We start from the raw sequence: 20944 nt of genomic DNA, 5'->3' as shown, positions 1-20944 counted from the left end.
CAGATTGAATGTGTGTGTGAGTGCCGGTGTGCATTTGTTCTTGCATAGAAAATGTGGTTTTGTTGTATTGGCGTATTATCATCATCATTAGTTCTGTGGTCTGTACGAAAGAAGTCATCTAGATAAAATATTGATAAGTATATTTGGTAATTTTAATAAAATTAGCGGTTAGTGGATCGCTAATAAGGAATATAACTAAATTTATGTATGCACGTGTGTGAATGAATGTATTTGTCTGATTACATATAATTAAAACATTTTGGCCGACCACAATACAAGAAAGCATTCATAAGTTTTATTTTTAATTTCAATGACGTAAGTGGATAATGTTTAGGAGTTTGTGCACCACATCAATGCGGTTAGTCACTATTGTTAAAGTTGAATCAAGAGATTAGGTAAATCCAAACATCTGAGACTAGAGTACTTATTGATTATAACCTCCGTCATGCGTGAAATAACAATTGAAAAAATATTCTTTAAAAAATTCACGTCTTGTGTTGACCCTTGAAAAAAATATTCTTTAAAAGTCCACGCCTTGTGTTGACCCTTGAAAAAAAATCGATTTCAACGAAATTTGTCATAGGTTAGGTTATACAAATTCCAGTATGTTTTGTTCCTATCAATTACTTAAAAGCGTCAACTACCTAAAATCAATTTATAATATAAGGGAGCTGTATCTAAATCTCAATCGATTTTCACGAAACTTGGCACACATCATTCTGGACGAAATTCAGTAAGCTATGCCAAATTTCGTGCAAATCCAAAGATATATAGGGACTTGAGTGCACCATTTACATGATGGACCGATTTTCTCGAAACTTAGCAGACATCGTTCTAGGCTCAATTCAGTACGTTATACCAAATTTCGTGCAAATCGATATATATATATATATAGGGTCTTCGGTGCACCATTTACATGAAATCCGACGAAACTATATATGGGAACTATATCTAACTCTGGACAGATTTTCACGAAACTTGGCAGACATTGTTCTAAGCTTAATTCAGTACGTTATACCAAATTCCGTGCAAATCGAAAGATATATAGGGACTTGGGTGCACCATTTACATGAAATCGGACGAAACTATATATGGGAGCCAAATCTGGACCGATTTTCTCGAAACTTGACAGACATCGTTCTAGGCTTAATTCAGTACGTTATCCTAAATTTCGTGCAAATCGACAGATTTATAGGGTCTTTGGTGCACCATTTACCTTAAATCGGACGAAAAAATATATGGGAGCTATATCTAAATCTGAACCGATTTTTCCCAATTTCAATAGGGTTCGTCCTTGGGACAAACAAAAGAGATGTGCCAAATTTCATCCAAATCGGATTATAAATGCGACCTGTACTTTGTTTACAATTTAACGCCAACAGACGGACAGACAGACATGCATAAATCGACTCAGAAAGTGATTCTATGCATATTCTCAAAAGGAACCATGAGTCTATCTCGATTATTTTTGCCTGTTACAAACATATGCACAAAGACATAATACCCTGTACCACAGTGTGGTGAAGGGTATAAAAATCCACGCCTTGTGTTGGCCCTTAAAAAAATATTCTTTAAAAAATCCACGCCTTGTGTTGACCCTTTGAAAAAATATTCTTTAAAAAATCCACGCCTTGTGTTGACCCTTTGAGAAAATATTCTTTAAAAAGTACACGCCTTGTGTTGACCCTTTGAAAAAATATTCTTTAAAAAAAAATCCACGCCTTGTGTTATCCACTGAAAAAAATATTCTTTAAAAAATGCACGTCTTGTGTTGAAACTTGAAAAAATATTCTTTAAAAAATGCACCCCTTATTGTGGTCCTTAAAAAACGTTTGAGAAACCTTCGTTTTTTAAATATATTTATATTCCATTTTCCAATAATAATTATTTAAAAAAAATTGACATTTTTCATAATTTTTTAAATTTTATTTTTATTTAAAATAAATTATTAATTTATACATAAATATTTCAAATATATATAATACAAATGGGCATGATTAAAAATAAATTTTTGTTGATTTTACACTTTATGAACTTTAATTTATTTTACTGGGATACACACACACTGACACGTATGTGTGTGTATTTGTTTTGTGCGTAATATAATTCCCTAAAGTATAAATTGCATTATTTAATTTATTATTATTATTATTCGTTTTGTTGTTGTCACTATTTTTAACGTTTTGTAATTTTTATTAAATATATAGCGTATATTTTTTATATATATGATATGTAAACTCAAAGGATTTACACAACTAAAAATATACAACAACAAATGAAATTTATATAAAACATAACATTTATTATGAATTTATTGAGGTTGTCATGTAATGCTGGAGATAATTAGGGTGTTATTTTCTGAGGGGTGGGGATGGATTATTATAATTTATTTAACCGTTAACAGAAAAAACGTTAAAACAAATTTATGGCATCATCAAAAAGAGCTGTAATTCTCCGTGGACTCTGTCTCTCTTTTTGAAATAAATTAATTAAGTGGCAGTTTATGAGCATGTTTGAGTGTTGAGAAAAAATAAAAAAATAAAATAAATATCGATGTTGTCGAAGATTACAACACTTGCCAGTTATGACCTTATAAATAATTATGATAATAAATAGATTTTTTTCTTTAACTTAGATATTATATAACTACAACGACATATGACGTAAAACTAGAATTATGCAAACGAAAATGAAGGGGGAGCTTAAGCTTTAAGTGACTAAGAAAACACAAGAATTGTTGTGACACTCTTCTCTTCACACCGATGAGGTTCCATCATTAATGCTTAGCTTCATTTTCTTCCTTGACCACAATGGGTTTCAATTCCTTTACATCAGCTGGCGTTTCTTCGTTTTCGTCCGGTTTCACTTTGACTTCCACTTTTTCGGATGCCTGCTTGGCCACATCTGGTTCGTTTTCATCTTCTTCGGCGTCAGCCGCTTCGGCGTGTATGTCAATATCTGAACGTGCCTCTGCCTTGTGATTTGGTGGCAAGGGTTGATGTTGTTGCTGGGGTTGTTCGACGGCATTGAGTACGGTTTGTAGGAGGTCAGCTGATAAGATGTCATCGTGATTTGAACCGGAATTGCCACCAAACTGCACTTGATAAGTTTGACTTTGACCATTGTTGTTCGCGTTTCCGGTTTGCGAACTAAAGTGTATGGATTGCGATTTTTGAGCCGATAGAACATTCAAACCTTCCAGGCCAGGTAAGCCATTTGTGCTGGTGCCATCTGGCAAGGCTGTTACTTGGGATTTTTGTGAGGCATAACCAATGTGGTCGATTTCATTGATGCCGGATGGTGGAGGACCATAACTGCTGGCTGGGCCGGCCAGAATTTGGGAATGTTGTTCGGCCACGGGTATACTTTGGGATATGGAAGTGCCTTGTTGTTGTTGCTGCTGTTGGTAATTGAAGGCTCCTCCGCCGCCCACTAAATTGGGGCCATGACCGCAATCGTGGAAACGTGGTTGTTCTTGTTGCAATGGCAAGGCTTGGCTATGGACAATTTGATGATTATATTGTGTGGCACTGAAGGCATTTTCAAAGGCAGCCTGGGCACTCGATGTGTATGATACACCGGCACCGGATCCACTGGCAAATTGCTGTTGAGGTCCTGTGGGCAGAGGTGGCAAAAATTGTTGTTGCAGTTGTGGGGGTGGGCCGGGTGGCAAATACTGTGGTGGTGGAGGGATGCCCTGTGGTTGGGGTTGTGGTGGAGGTGGTACACCATATTCAATGTGGACATTATTTTGTTGTTGTTGCTGGAACTGTTGTTGTTGCTCATGATGATGGTGGTGGTGATGATGATGCTGTTGCTGCTGCTGTTGACTTTGTTGCACAAATACTTGAGCTGGCTGTTGCACCGGCAATTGTTGTTCAATTATGGCCAAAGGCAATTGTTGTTGTTGCTGTTGTAGTGGTGCTCCATATTCAATGTTCAAATTACCGGGTCCAGTTTGTGGAATTTCATTGGCAGCCGGTGGTATATATGTGGGTATTTGAATATTTGGCTTAACACCAAATTGATCCAAATGCTGTACAGTGTTGCCAATTGTTTCAATTAATCCCTGTGGTACGGGTGGACGGAATGCAACTGGTTTGCTTGGTGGAGCACCATTTGGTGGTGGGAAATTGCCAACATTACCCGACTGTTTACCATATTGAATACCTAGGCCAGCTTCAGCATGATGATGGACAAAAGCAGCAGAGGAACTGAATTCACCGTGATTATGTTGGGGTGGTGGTGGAGGTCCATAGTTGCCGCCAGGGCCGGATGGAGGTGGTAGTGGGGGTCCAAAGTTGCCACCAGGGCCTGAGGGTGGTGGAGGTCCATAATTGCCGCTTGGTGGTGGTGGAGGTCCATAATTGCCGCTTGGTGGTGGTGGAGGAGGTCCATAGTTGCCATTAGGTGGTGGTGGAGGTCCATAGTTGCCCTTTGGTGGTGGTGGAGGAGGTCCATAGTTACCCTTGGGTGGTGGTGGGGGTCCATAATTGCCTCTGGGTGGTGGTGGTGGACCATAGTTGCCGCTGGGTCCAGAAATACCGAAGCTATGAGAGGAAGAGGAGGAACTGGAGCCACTGAATTTGGCCGCATGTACGGAACCGGGAGCATAGGAGTCAGCTGGAGGTTTGCTATATGAATCATCTTCGGTACCAAGTGAGAGCTTAAAATGGAGAAGAAAATAACATGAGGGAATTGATTATAAAGATTTCAAAGAGAAAATGGACCAAGATCCGTTGTAAATGTGGTGGATTTTACAGTACAGAAATGGGCCACAATACCCCGAAAGATCCATTCGATCTTATGACCAAGTATCCATATAAATTATATGTTTTCCTCTTTTTATTTAAAAAAAGAGTATTCTCTCTCTCTCCTTATACTCACCTCGAGAGCTTGAGCTTCAAGTGGTGTAATACCAATGTTTTTATTAAAATCTCCGGCGGGACCAGTTGAGGGCAAAGCTTGAGGTAGAATTTCCTGATGAATGTTATTGTCATTATCGAAACTACCCGATTGCAGGGCCACAGCAACCAATTGTTCATCGGTTAAACCTTCAATGCCTCCAGAACCAGAAATGCCCAAAGTCAAAGTCGAAGAAGAATCTCCACCAGCAGTTGCGCCGCCTGCAGTATGAGCACTAGCTATGGCACCACTAGCACCTCCAGCATTTGAACTATATTGTGTCGAGGTGAATGAGGAAGCTCCTCCGAAACCTTGTGATACCTGACTGTAACCCGATTGTGTATCGATGTGATTATTTTCAACATAGGCTCCAGCAGGGGCAGGTATGGGTTTCCAACCATCACAAGCGGTGTGGAAGGGAGCTTGAGAACCGGAAATCGAATGGGTATGACCTGAAGCATCAATTTGGATTTGAACCTGTTGTTGACCATTGGCCTGGCCATGATGATGGTGTTGATGGTGAGCTTGACCATTTTGATTGTTGCCCAAAATAATTGTGGTCTCTTCGATCTTTTGGAAATTGGGCAATGGCGGCGGTCCATAGTTACCGGGTGGTGGGCCATAAGATTGTTTGGGTGGTTGATTCAGGGGTCCTGATGGTGGTGGTCCATACGAAGTGGCTGGCTGATGTTGTTGAGGTTTGAAAAGGGGACCAGGTTGTACCAAAGGCAAGGCTTGTGGTGGTGGAGGACCATATTGCTGCTTGGGTGGAGGACCATATGATGAGGCGGGAATGTGTTGGATTTTCTGTGGTGGTGGAGGACCATATTGTGGTTTTGGTGGTCCATATTGGGGTTTGGGCTGTGTTGGTGGGGGGGGACCATATTGTTGCTTGGGTGGAGGGCCATATTGTTGAGCTGGCTTATGGGGAGGACCATAGAATGGTTTTGGCACACCAAAATGGGTCTTGATTTGTTCGTGCAGCGAGGATGACGAAGATGATGAAGAACTGCTGCTGCCGCCACCAATAAAGTTCAGTTTGGGTGGACCATATTTCAAGGCAGGTGGACCATATTCACGGAAAGGCATTTTCTGTGGCACACCATATTCACGATGTGGAAAACGTTGTGGTGGTCCATAGCTGGGTCCCGGTTGATTTTGTATGGCCTGGGCTGAGTATGCTAACAGCACTGTTAGCAATAATAAATGATACGTCATCTGCAAGAAAGGAGAAGAGAAATAAAAATTTAATTTTGTTTTGATTTAGGATAGAATAGAAGCTAAATCCTCCAGACATTGGCTAATTTATATTCTCAACAAATATTTGGGATATTTTGTCTTTAAATTTCTTTTTAGTATTCCTTACGTTTCTTTCTTCCTACCATTGTTATATTATTCTAACCTGTCATATAACCATTAAGCTGCTTGCCACTTTTTTGCCTTAAGGGGACCCCCCCCATTCTCGGGGTCAAAATTTTTGTTGATATAATTCGAATCTACACTGATTAAAGAATGTCTCTACAAAATTTCAAGTTAAAATCTCAAGAACTCTTGAAGATATAGCCGATTTATTGTGTCAGCATCAAGTGACGGCTGAAGGGCTTCTCAAACTTTAAACGCGTTTTTCTCTAAACATTTTTTGCGAATGGCGGGCACGATAACTCAAAAACTAATAATCCAATCGGTTCCAAATTTTGCAACGATTCTTTGGGAGTGTATAGCTCTCGTATGAACTAGGATAAAACCAATCGGTGAAGATCTTCCTTATTTTTTAACTTGGTTTTTGGTCAAAAATCGGCGATTTTCCAAAAATATTTTTTCAAAGGTCCACCATTTTGTTAATTTTAGAGCGAAGTCAATAATCCTAGTTCATACGAGAGCCAGACATGTACTCTTTCTAACACCGTTGGAATTTTCGGATTCCGATGTTCCAGTGAGGAGTTATCATGCCCGCCATCAAAAATAATGACTTTTCTTCAATTAGAAAAAACAACAACAAAACAATAACAAAATTTTTTTGTAAATTATTTTTCTCCTCTTTTAAATCTTCAAATATATATGTGCAAAGTTATAAACCTTAACAAGCATTGGTATTGATTTACCAGCCCATTGAAATTCTTGAAAAATTAAAATCGAGAATGGGTGGGGTTCCCTTAACCAAACATTGTCAAGCGACCGAACGAAAATGTGTGCCTGATGATGATGGTGGTACAACAACTACGATAGCCGGCGGCTGAAACAACATCCCGTGTTCACTATGTGTCACTGAGCAGCACCATCCTGCACCCAAGTCATGGAACTTGGCATAAACAAATAACCCGCATCTTTTCATACCCGAGATTCAGAGCATACAGGTGGGCCAGTGTGCTACCCTTAAAAAGTGAAAGGGGTAATGTGGAACTTTCTGTTGTTCTTCTTGTTATTAGTGTGAAAGTTTAACATATGATACACATAGCAAGGTAGGTAGGTGGGTAGTTGTACTTGTTTGGTATGGGTAAAGTTGTCATTATTTGAAACCGTACGTGTTCTCTGGAAATGTGTATTGTAAAACTGGGGGACTGATATCGGAACTGAGTTTCGTTATTGTTTTGTTGCTGTTTTTGTCTTCCAGCATGGCTTTAACTTGTCAAGCGTCACTCTTAACATTTTGAGTCACAAACACATGCAATGTAACATACATATGTACGATATGTGGGTACGTACATTCGACTGACAATATTGAAAATGATGCTGCTGCTGTATACAGGTAGAAAGCATCCAGTCATTCGTTCATTCATTCCATCACAGAGTAAAAAATAAGAAGAAGCCTCCAAACTGAGATTTAAACATTTCGATGGTAGGCATGGCAGACAATATGACAGTCAAGTCAAAATCATATCAAAAACTCTTTTTTCGTACAAGACAAGATATGGAAGTGGTAAGGTGATGGTTTTCGAAGAGAAACTGTGGTTAATGGAGACAAGAAATCAAAATTCCGAATGAAAAGATCAATTGGCTCCAATTACTTCTAAAAATATCGGAAAACAAGATGCATTTCATTAGAACAGTCAAGTTTTCAGTTCAGTCAATTTTAGTGTACTAGTTCCTGTACTAGTTATTCTTATAGTGTAAGTCGTATAATATTGTTTTGTCCTTTTATCTGGGTTTTATGCCTAATATTTGTTCATTTCAAAAAAATGGAGGAAACTATTCTCCTAGTTCATTAACTCAGTTTCAATAACTCTAGTTCCTCTGTGAACCACACAATGTAATGGAACTAGTTCCTAGGTGAACTAAGTAACACTTATTTGAATTAAATCGAAAAACGGGGCCCTTTATTTCATTTAAAGAAATCCACTGATTACTACAGCTTGTTAGAGTTGGGAAATCTCGTTCCTGAGGCATATCCATTCATCTAGTTCAGAAGTTTCTTGGTCGACCGTTCACACAAGTCAGTTAATTCGGTCCTTGGACGAGAAAACCTAAATGCATCAAATGGAACTAAGTGAACGATAAAAAGGAACTAGATGAGCCAGAGGACCTTTGAACTTTTTACTAATTGTAAATTGATTCAGAATGATCCATCTTTCAATCGACGCTGTATTAAATCACTACATAGTTTTCCACCCTAGTATTGACGTAAGAATTTGCCATTGGATTTTCATTTAGAGCGTACATTTTAATTTTCGTTTGTTTTTCGTTTGTTTTCGTTTGGAACTAGTACATTATGAACCATAGAGCAATCGAACTAGTTGCTTCGTGAGCTACTTCCAAGGCTATTTAGATCCGAAAATAATTAACTTCATTTTCGAATTTTATATAGATCCTTGCCATGTTTTGCTTATATATCACATTGAAAGGCATAACTATTGTTGGCCAAGTTCAGTGGCGGCTCCATTTGTGAACAACTCAATCAGACTAGATACTTCGTGAACTGACCCTCATTGATATAAATACAAACACTTTAAAATGTGGTAGTTCAACAGGAAAAGTTAATAAAACATTAAGTCCCATAGTTTCATTATAGCAATGAACGTTCAATCCTTCACGGTACATTCGATAAATGAATGGGAAGATCTAGATTTAAAATTGTATCTAAAGAAGGAGGTGAACGAAGGCAAAAAATGAACTAACAAGGCGTAAGAAACTAAATGAACGAAAAAACCATACCTAGTGCAATTTGTTAATTTTATGTGGTAGCTCTTTTGAACTAGTTCGTTCCAGAATGACATAGTTCTCATCCCTTTCAATGTTCTTTAATTTTCTGAGGGTATTTTATTCAGAGATATTTGGGATTCCTTTCGCGTCTGACAGAACTCTAATCTAATGTTGGGTGAACTCATTCGCGAAGTTGTTCGATCTTTTTGGGTTCGTTCCACAAAAGGAACTACGCTATTAATTTAGTTCTATAGTTTTTGGGTGCCACTGAACATTCGTCCACAGTAAATTCGATAAATGAACAGAAAAAGAAAAATTAAATAAAAGCGAACTAGGTGAAAGGTAGCAAAAATAAACGACAGATGCAAACGAAATAATGGGGCCTAGTACCAATCGTTCATTTTGTGGATAAGTTCACTTCAACTAATGTGCTCAAAAATGACACTATCTATACAATGTTCCTACTGGTATTTTATTCAAAGATCCTCGACAATTCTAATCCGAGATTAAATATCAGATATATATATATATATATATATATATTGAAACTCCATTCAACGTTGTTTGAGAGCAGAAGTGGGAACTCAAGCCAGATCGGACAGATCTCTGTTCATAAAAATTTGGTCATATTATGAGTCTTTCGCCTTATCAGGTAGGAAGCTTTCTCCTAATTTTGGAGATAAAAGTTTAAATTTTCGATTACTACACCACCTCTGGGCATGTGTGTTTTGAGGACATGCTTGATGAATTACTGAATTATCTGTAGCAATTTTTATTTGTTATTTATTAATTACAATATTCCCTCAAAAAATACCACTGTCCACTTATATATTTGCCGGGTAACATAAACCATAACACCTTATGTATCAACACCAAACAACAACAACAGGAGTAGCGGCAAATACAACAGGCAGCAGCTGTTAGCTGTATGAAGTAATAACCGCATTTAAGCACATAGACGACAGACGACGGTATGCTTGAATGAATGAATAGATGATGGCAGGCTGAATGGCTGGCTGGTTGACTCGATGGATGGATTGCTAGATGACTGGCTGGCTGCACGACAACGTTACTTTAACAACTTTATTAAAATTCAAAATGTGTAACGACGACGACTACGACGCCACGAACTGACGAAAACGTCAAACGCAAACTCATAACTTTGGCTGGCTGTGTGACATTAGGTGTTTATGTGTATTAGATTAATACTACGCTGATGGTACACCTTGCATAAATGGATGGGTGCGTGCTTGTGTGTGAGGTGTGACACGGTTTTAGCTGTGGCAGAATGGGTTCCACATTTTTTGTTTCCCCGGCTAACATATCTTTTCCGTTTCATATTTTCGATCACATTTAGGTGGGTTAGATGGTTAAAGAAAGGTGTTGTACATACCAGCGAAATGAGACCTATATATGTCTGTTTGTATTTTGTGCACATTTGCTGTTTATCTATAGCTGTGTGTGTATGTTACAAGTAATATGTAACTAGCTGCTACTATCTGTTATGTGTTATCTGTAGCATTTTTGTGAGCATCTAGTAAATGTGTGACAATTTACACAGCTGTATAGTTAAGCGAGTGGAATGAGTTGAGAGGGGTTAGTTATTGATGAGTTGTAGGCTGGTAGCTTTAAAGTACACGTAGCGAAATGTAGGGCACCAAAATAAGAAGAGATCACTTTTTTTTAGTTTTGGTGCGTAGGTATGGGATATGTTTGAAGGGGAAGAAAAAAACTTGAAATACATTTTCTACAAAAATTTGATAAAATAGTGGATTACCGGAGAAACCAATAACTCGATGTATTTCAAAATAACTGAGATACTTTTTGGGCCAACAGTTACAATAAGTCCCTACGGGGTTTTAGCAAAACACCTACAACAATTCATTTGTATCCTATCAAAATTACTTGTCTTGATTAAGTAGCTGTTCTTTGCCGATCATTTACCACCTCGTACTGTAATTTCTTTGCTTTTCACTTTGCCTTAGGTATAAAATTGTTGTGGTTAACCGAACAAATTTCTTGTTGATTAACTTTTTTCTTCCTATATTCCATGTGTGTTAACCTTGTATAAAGGTTTCAATCCTTTTTTCGCAGAAACATATTTTTGTTGTGTAATCATATCTTTGTTTAAGTTTAAAATATCATTCCAATTAGACGTATATAATTCCAGGAAACCGAAACATATACTACACATATTTATAAAAAAGTAAATAAATGTGTGTACAATGTAAATGTTCACAGTGCAGAACATGGCCAGAAATAGATATTAGGATGTATTGGAAAATTTAAATGTGAATACCGTTAAAGGAAGAAAGTTTGAAATGCTTAAACAGATATCGAAGGCATCAGTCAGCGATACTGACAGAAATATATTCTCAACCTATGATAAAAATATCAAAATTTTTGTCAAGATTTGTCCAGGTCAGTGGGAGTCCACGTGTCGGAATCGGGAATTTTTGCTATCTACCTCTATACAATAGTTAAGATTAATACATTGGCGCGATTTGATGAAAAATATTGCGATATTGGATCAAATCAGATACTCTCCCTGATATTACAAACTAATATTCTCCAAAACTTTGAATTTTTTATATTGAATCTTCCAACTTGATGTATTATTAAGATGGGTAAATTTTATTAGACCTTCCAATGGTTATTGTACGCACCAAGTCCGACGGACAGACTTTTTTAAATCAGCTACAAATTGTCTAAAGCGGGATTGGGCCAACATATTATATTTCCTCCTCTTTTTACACCTCCTAAAAATTGAGTCTCTCTGAAGTACTGAATGACACATTCAACTTATATTAGGTTGGGAAAAGAAATCGATTATTTTTATTTTTATTATATTCGGAATGTCCGATTTGGCCAAATATACACCGTTTTGTTGTATGATCTACTGACATTTTAAAGGTAACTCATAGGAGTCCTGCTCTTTATTTGCAAAAAACTCTTGTAGTCGATTTTCACAATCCTCCCTAGATACCAATTTGTTGCCATTAACGCAATTTTGCAATGCAATAAAAAGATGATAATAGCTTGGTGCCAAGTCCGGACTGTACCAATCTCCCGAAGTTTTTGGCGAGTCACTGTAGATATGTCTGGCCTAGCGTTATCCTGGTGGAACACGACACCTCTCCTGTTGGTCAATTGCTATTTTCAAATGTTCCAGTTGTTGACAGTAGAGATCAGAATTTAGCGTCTGGCCATATGGAAGCAACTCATAATAAATAATCCCCTTCCAGTCCCACCAAATACATAGCAGAACCTTCCTGGCCGTTAGTCCTTGTTTGGCCACCATTTGAGGTGCTTCACCGCTCTTTGGCCACCATAGTTTTCGCACAGGGTTATCGTATATGATCTATTGCTCATCACCAGTCACCATCCGTTTAAGAAATGTATCTAGCTCATTCCGTTTGGGCAAGGCTTCGCAGGTGGAAATTCGATCCATCCTATTATTTCTGTTAATTGGTGTGGCACCCATACATCATAGTTCTTTTTGAATGTAGCTTTTCGATTTTTAGCTCATGGACAATGTTACGGCTGCTAACATGCCGGTCGACTTCGATCATTTCTGTGATTTTATCGGCATTTTCGACGACCGGTCTACCTGTGTGCATCTTAAAATTTTCCTGAACGGATTCTACGAAACAAAAATTGCACATAATTGTCTGTTACAGCATCGGAACCATCAACACCAATTTTAGACGCTCCTTTGTCAAAGAAAATCTGTAAAATGTTCACTTTCATTTTTAACACCCTGTAACTCACAACTGAATGCAACAAACAGAAAATAGCAAAATATTTTTTTTTACTGCGAAATGTCACCCTTCCAACGAGCATAAATCTGAAATTGTTTGATCGATACTTTACGAGAAATCTATTAATGAAATAATGTTGAAAATATTGGATTTATTTTTCCCCGAACAATATATGTAAGGGCCCCCACCGAATTTGTTTGACTGATTTTCCATCAAATACCCCTTGCAACAGTCCCCTTTGAAGATTCTCAAGGGAAATCATGTCATCCGAATTCCATGACATTGTCAGACAAGTGTATTTTTTCGTACATTGGAGGGCGCTAGTATTTGAACCATTCGAATATGGTCGATCCATAGTCCTCCCAAGAAAAAAAGGCCACCTCATTCATTGTTCGGCGGTGGTTAGTTTTGATGTCATCTTCTGTCTCTCACCACACTTGGTGGTTGTACGTTTTTCGATCCATTGTTTCTTTACTGACCTCTGCATTAATGCTATAAAATTCGCATATGGATTTTCCAAATTTCGATCAAAATGCCATACAAATAAGTGTTGATACGAGGAGCAATAAGCTCAACAGAAATTTTTGCGGTGGGACCATAGAGCGGTTGCCCCATTGTTATGTAGGCACATTTTCAAACTTACGATGTGATTGTAATTTTACATTCTGTGATCTTGGTAGGTAAACTGTTTCTTCACAAACTATATTCGATATGAATGTTTTTATTTTTTTAGACCCCATGGAAAGATTATGCCTCATTTTCGGTATGTTCAAGGTTTATCCTTTGAAGAAATGTATTGTTTCAAAAGAAGTAATATTACGTTCAGAATTCGATTATATTTTTAATATGACGTCTTTAATCGTGGTTAAAATTTAAACAAATTTAGTACAGCAATTCAATCTAATATCCTTTTGTATATGTATGTTAGACCGCATGTACACATTTTCCTATGAAATACACACAATATCTTGTGTGTCAGTGTGTTGACTTTTACACTTGGCTTCTGTTAATTTTGAAAAACTAATTAATTATGTTTAATTAGTTACTAATTTAGCATATGTAACATTTCAATTTGATTTTCCGTTTCAAAGCATTTAACATTTCGCCCCGAAAAGGTCATGGCTGTTTGCTATAGAATTTTACAATTTCTTCAACATGTATATATGTATGTCATAGATGTAGAAACGTGTAATAGAAATGCAATTAGATGGGGCAGGAAGTAATATTAATATTTAAAAAAAAAAAATAAAAATTAAACGAAGAAAAATAAAAAAACGGAAAGAAATACTGAAACTTTGAATGTAATTGAAGAAAAAAAAATAAGATAAAAAATATGAGATACACAAAATAGTCTTTGGATCGATTTTTCAAACACTGAAAAGAGTATCATCACATCTTTGAATAAATGCTCACTACGTCTACGGACCTTGACAAGTTGGTAATTATTGGGGTGGGGGGTAATTTTCTATGTAGCGATTGAAATTGCCGGGATTTTTAAACATTACGAAACAAGTAAAAACGCCGAACATTTTATACCCCCAGCTAAATATATAATTTTGTCTCATATTTGGGGGCATGGAACATTTTCTGTACTTTTCGGTTGTAAAATATGGCCGAACCCCCAAAATACTTCGAAGCTGAACTTGTCTTGTATAAAGGAATTTAGGAAGGGACCTAGAATGGACATTTTCTCCTATAATGTGTTTTACCCTCATATATAATAAAATTATATATTGAAATAAAATTAATAAATTTAATAATTATCTTTCAACATCATTACCACCTGTGTATATGTATATGTATTATTATCTTAATGAATTTTTGCACCCACCTATTTGACCTATATTTATTTCCGCCTACAGGTTTTTTTGTTTTATTTCGTATTTTTTTTCTTTGTGTGTTTTTTTTCCCACTTTTCGTTTTCTTTAATTTTAATTATGCTGTCTATATAGCGGCAATGCATTGTTACATCTGTCGTATTAAATAACTGACAGCCAATTTATCTTGAAGTTATATGCCAAGCACGAACGTCCGCCCCCAGTATCCACACGCCAATATATGTACGATATATATATGCGTAACAAGCATGCCATTGATATACATATGTATTGTGCATCATCAATAAAATATAAGCAATTACATTACATTAAACACTATTTTTTTCATAGTAATTAAAAAAACACTGTGACAACTAAGCTGAAAAAATAAGGGTTACGCAAAATGGGTTTAAAATTAAATGAATTAGAAAGAAAAAATAAAAAGACTGATTTGAATGTTGGAAACAAAGAAGATATAAGAGTTTTTTCACCTATCGGACTGCACTACTTTTATATACAATTGGATTATCCTTTTAAATACAATTAGAAGATTTTGCAAATTTTTCTATTAATATAAATATGTACTTAAAAAATCAATCAATTCTTGTTGCCTGTATATTTTAACAAATAATTTGTCATTAAAGCTTAACTTTTATACCGTTTACCAATGATGGTATATACACTTTGTAAAGGCAAAAGTGTGCTTCATCGAAATATGGGATTTGAACCGTTAAGATTCTGTAGACCAAATCTGTTTTAGAAAGTTTAGAGTCGATTTAAAAATGTCTCTCCGTCCGTCTGACTGGCTATAACTCTCAAAGGTAATATTCGATATAGTCCAAACTTAAATCAAGTTCGTAAATGGGGAACAAAGGCATCCTAGTACTGCCCAGATAATATTTTGCGGAATTTATCTTTTACATTTTATGTACATCAAAAGCTTTGTACATCCTAATATTTTAACCAAGCCTGTATAATGTTTAAAGGCCAGATCTTTACAAAGTTGTGAATTCTTTAAAAAGTTGTGAATTAAATGATTCCAACTATGCACATCATAATATTTTTACTAAACATAGATCAATACCGAAGATGGCACCCATCAGGTCAAAATTTTTAAAAACTTGTAAATTCCATATGTGGCGAACAAAGTTACCCAACTTGATACATTAGTTATAAATTTAATAAAACAAATTGCTTCACCTAGACTGTGATATCTATCAATATACGCAATTCAAAATAGTGTATGTAGTATACACATAACGTAGGAAATATATCTGTCGACAACACCGACTGACACTTTTTACACCCTACAAAACTATGTAGTCAGGGTATTATAGCTTTGTGCAGCCCCAAGAGTTTATAACGCCGCGAAATATTGGTCCTCGACTCACCTTTAAGTATACCGATCGTCATAACGCGACTAGTTGAGTCGATCTACACTTGTGTGTCCGTCCATCCGTCCGTCTGTCCATTTAAATATGTAAACACGATGCACACCACAGTTATGGACCAATCTTCACGAAATTTTACATTTAGGATTGGTTCTGGCTTACTTATTTTTTTTCGGTTTTTCTAGTCGCTCCAGAGGTTGCAATTATGGCCCAAACATCGCGAATTTTTACATAGAGAAGGGGATCGAACCAAAGAATAAGCCTACCTATTTTGAAATTAGAAGAACTGTACTGAATATTAGTAATATTTGTTGACCTATAGTCGGTCAAGAGGGTGCAAATATCGCGAAATATTGCTCAAGCTCAGAATGTAGTACCACAGGAAATTAGATTTTCGTGGAAGTTGTGTAGGGTATCATATGGTCGGCCCCGTCCGACTGTACTGGTTCATAATTAATTATTAACATGAATAAAACATCAGTAAATTATGCTGGACCTAATTTTGATACCCTCTACCATGAGGTGGATATTAAAAATATTTAAGATCGTATATCGAATCTATATGCAAACCAGAGAGCTGAGCAGTGTAGTTGAACAGAGCCGAACATATGATACCCTACATAGCAACCACTGAGCTTTAACTTTCTCGCTTGGCCAAACGGAATGAAATAGACCCATTCCTTAAACGGATGGTGACTGGGAGTGAGAAATGGATAGCAAGAAGTCTTTTGTCTTCTGAAAACACGAACTGCCTATAGATGTATTTCTGGGAAAATGAGACAAGAACTACACAAAACAAGTGCGGTATATTTTTAAGAAGGTTTTATAAAAAATATCACTTTTTCAGACAAAGATTATAGTACGTTTACATTTAACCGGATTTCGATAACCCACTGGTTTTCAATTGTCAATTCCTTTGTATATATGTCAAATAAATCCTCTTAATGTAGGTTTACCCGGAAAAAAGTTCTAATGTGTATGCCGTTTTAGGTTCATTTGCTAACTTTTGACCTATCACTTTAAACACAGCCGTTCTTATTCCTTGGTCATTCTAGCGGATGACAGATAGTAAAATAGAGAAAAATTCAGTTTTTGGTCCACTAGATCCCTTAAATATTAAAACACCAAAATTTTTGGTGTTTTGCTGTTTTTAGGCAGATATACACAATTATTGCCGCTTTATCCAATAACCCTATATATTCGTCAATAATCAATATCATACAAAATCATAACGGAAACTAAAACAATAAACAAATGCCAAAATGTATGCACTTTGCCTCTTTATTTATAAACATCACGATTGGCTACATAAAACCAATACTCAATTAATGCCATCCATAAAAAGTGGGTGTTTCACAGGCAATTCACAACGTCAACAAAATCATTAACGTTCAAATCTAACATTTAAATTTTAAAATTGAATTTAGCATTTCATTAGCGGTTACCCAGAGTGCCACTGACTGAATTAAATTGCAAATGTAGACATGAATGTACAAAAAAAGTAGTTTGAAGTGAATGCACTACGGGGCCTTTGATGAAACCAAGAAAATTGGTAATAACAATGGCCAAATAGTGGTATTAACAAATAAACTTGTGGGAGTTTGGCATTTTTTTCCTCTTCGTCTGCAAGTAAACATTGTTGTGTTGCGGGTTTTATACAATCTAATTGTACGACATAAATTTGTATGACATTTGTAGGAATATTTTCGACGTGGAGGTGGTATAACAATGTGGTAAAATCTTAGTATTGTTACATTGAATTGAATATGTTGTTTGACGCCATTTGACAGTATCATTGGATAGTTTGAAAAATTTTAGCTTAAACGTTTTCAGTGCGGTTTGACGTACGACCATGTGTTGTGTCAATTTGCCAAAAAAAAAAAAAAAAAAAAAAAATATTAGTAACTCTTTAAGATTTTCGTGGGGTAATGTACCAAAACTTTCGATGTGGACTATCACAACAAGAGTGAATTTTAATCTTCATACGTTTTGTCATTATAAGACCAGAAATATATATATAAAGACCCTCATACGAGGGCCCAAGGAGGTCTTTGAATTATATGAAGAAACTTCTAAATGTTCGTATTTTTTCGTAACCTGTAATTATTAGTGTTTTTATTATTAGAAATAATATTTTCAGAAGACCAGGGTCCCAAGGAAACCTAAATATGTAAGCAGATACTTCCCTTTTCGCTCCAATTAAAATTAGAGAATTATTGAAGTCATTAAAGAAATTCCCTCCCCTCCTCGCTGCAAATTTAATTGCCTTTTTAGAGAATGCATATTTTCCTAAAACTCCCAACATTTGTTGCTTATTTTTCACACACAATGTGATATTGTGACAATGTGTTTGCATTACTCACTTAATTTTGTTTTTTTTTTTTCATTTTTTGCAAAACAAATTTCAATTCGTATCTGTTCGTTCCTAGCATTCACCTCTAACATTACTCCAAACACCCTCACCCCTATACATAGTGAACTCAGTCAGTCGCATGACTTTAACATTATTGCAATTGTAGGCAGTCTTACAATTTGCAAGTCTCGATTTTTTTTTTTTTTTTGTTTTTTGCTTAGTTGGTCTTAATGCCACTCATATTGTTGCAACAGTTGAGGATGATGACGACGACGATGGGGATGAAATGAATGTTGTTGATGAATTTTGAGACGTTGATGGGTGAAAGTTAGTTTAGAGGTATTGCTCTTGACGAATTTTCTATTAGAGGTGTAGTTTTAATTTTTCGGAGATCATAGGGGCCATATAGTTATTACTTTTTTTAATAGATTAGCATTCGTATGTATATACATACAGCGGTTTTGCTTACATTTCAATTGGTTATACTATGTAGTTTTTAGTGTTATTTTTGTTCATATTTTACTAAGTCACCACAGACAGGAATGCTGCATTTTATGCGTAGTGGGTTTTTTATGAGCCAGGTTTTTTTTTCAAAACTATATGATAAATTATTGTGTAACTATGTAGTGGCCAAATGTGTGTTTAAAGTAAACTGTACATAATTTCCATTTAAAATGTGTAAATATTTTATGTGTAATTATATTTGTGTATGAGATATTTATGTATGTGCTATTTGTGGGAGATAATGTTGGAAATTCCGCATTTCAGATGAGAGTGTTATGGCACTGCTGATGCTAACTGCGAAATCGTATTTTATAAACTAAATTTCAAAAATATGACTATATCTCTCATTTTGGGTTATCAATAGTATAACATGTCATTAAATTAGTTATTGTAATTCTTCGAAAAAATTGTCAATATGAGTCCATGATCTGTATATTTAAGGGCAAACAATTACGTCGCAAACAAATATTTAATATATGAACATGTTTTAATATTTTCGGTGTCTTGAAGATCCTTTTTAATATTTTTAACCTGAGAACACATACTGACAGGCTATTTTTCGTGTTCAACTCATTCGTTTAGTTGCATAGTTTCTTTTAGTTCAATCGTTCAATGAGTTAATCAGTTAAGTCAATGAACGGGTATATGTAAATAAACGATTGGATTAAAATTAACAGAACTGGCGGGCACTAAATGAACAAGAGTAAAAGAAACGGCTGGGGAAAAAGAAACTGGATGAACTAATGAACCACATCCAGTACTGATCGTTCCATTTGGGTAATAGTTTCTGTGAACTAGGCTCTTCTGGAACGACTCTAGTAATATACCTTTATATTTGTTGTATTGAAAATATAATTATGATTAAAATGATTTATTATACCAGTAAACAGTTGTTTTCCATTTTCAGTACATACCTGAAAGAAAATAAAAAAAAATATATTTTTTATTAATATTATAAAGAAAAATATTTTATTTATTTATATTCAATATATTTTACAAATAAATTTATAAGATATGGTTAAAAGGCATATAGAAAAATATGTAATTATGTTCGATAGCATTCAAAATTCCCAAAATCGATGGGACCCTTATATAGAGGCTATGTCAAAACGTGAACCTACATTGTTAATTGAAATACAACTTGACGCATATTAATCTAGTCACAAGGTCGAGAGAGGTATCTAAATCTCAACCGATTTGAAGCAAACTTCTCACGCATTATCGTAGACTCATTGCGGTAGACTATACAGAGTTTCATAGCAATCGGACTGATTTGGCGACATTGAGCACAATTTACATTAAATCGGAAATTTGAACCAATACTAACAAATTTCAAATGGCGTTTTTTTTTTTGCAGAAGAACCCAGGCCAGATAGACGGATATGTCTAAAAGTTGCACTAAATATATGTTTATTATAAACATAATTTTTAGTAAAAATTACAATGTGCAAGTAACGGATCAAATCGGAGTATCATATGTAATTTTTACCAGTAAGGAAAGTAGTAAAGTCGGGCTGGTCCAACTATATTATACCCTTTGGGTATATATTATTCTATATTCCTTCGAGGGAAATTGAACGTATTTAAATATGTGACCTTTATCTATAAGAGAACCGACTAACATCAATCCATACACATGCCTTTCTGAAACCCACACTAAATTTCACTTTATTCTGGCAGATTTAGAGTCGTTTTCGTACAATGGGACAAATTTATGTAAATCGATTTATAACACACTTGATACACGCTATTCGGTGTTCCGCACTGATCAAAATTTAATCTCAATCAGACACCCGTTTGAAATATGTATGGAAGCTATGCTGCATCTGCACCAATTTCTAAAAAAAAAAACACATAACGCCATTCTAGTCTAATTTGATTCGTTGTGCAAAATTTCGTGTCAATCGGATTAAAAATAGGAGTTTGGTGTACCATTTACCTGAAATCTGGAGTTATATCTAAATTTGAACCGATTTCAACGAAACCTGCCAGAGATTAATTTATATTAACTTCAGTACATTGTACAAAATTGTGAGCCAATCGGAAAAACTTTGGGTCTTTAGGGTACAATTACAT

General features: G+C 35.7%; 1 protein-coding gene across 1 annotated transcript; it reads right to left on the bottom strand.

Moving 5' to 3' along the window:
• Positions 1–2776: 2776 nt before the first annotated feature.
• LOC133332773 (trithorax group protein osa-like) lies at positions 2777–6123 on the bottom strand (the record flags this gene model as incomplete). The annotated part of the gene is made up of 3 exons (XM_061541148.1): positions 2777–4232; positions 4320–4666; positions 4888–6123. Coding segments are annotated over 3 exons (3039 nt in total), but the record flags the coding sequence as incomplete, so codon positions are not given.
• Between the last annotated feature and the right edge of the window lie 14821 nt (positions 6124–20944).

This window comes from Musca vetustissima, unplaced genomic scaffold, assembly GCF_032173495.1.
Source record: "Musca vetustissima isolate MV318-11 ecotype Yass unplaced genomic scaffold, APGP_CSIRO_Mvet_v1 utg7473, whole genome shotgun sequence".
Classification (NCBI taxonomy): domain Eukaryota; kingdom Metazoa; phylum Arthropoda; class Insecta; order Diptera; family Muscidae; genus Musca; species Musca vetustissima.
This window is presented reverse-complemented; position numbering and strand designations above follow the sequence as displayed.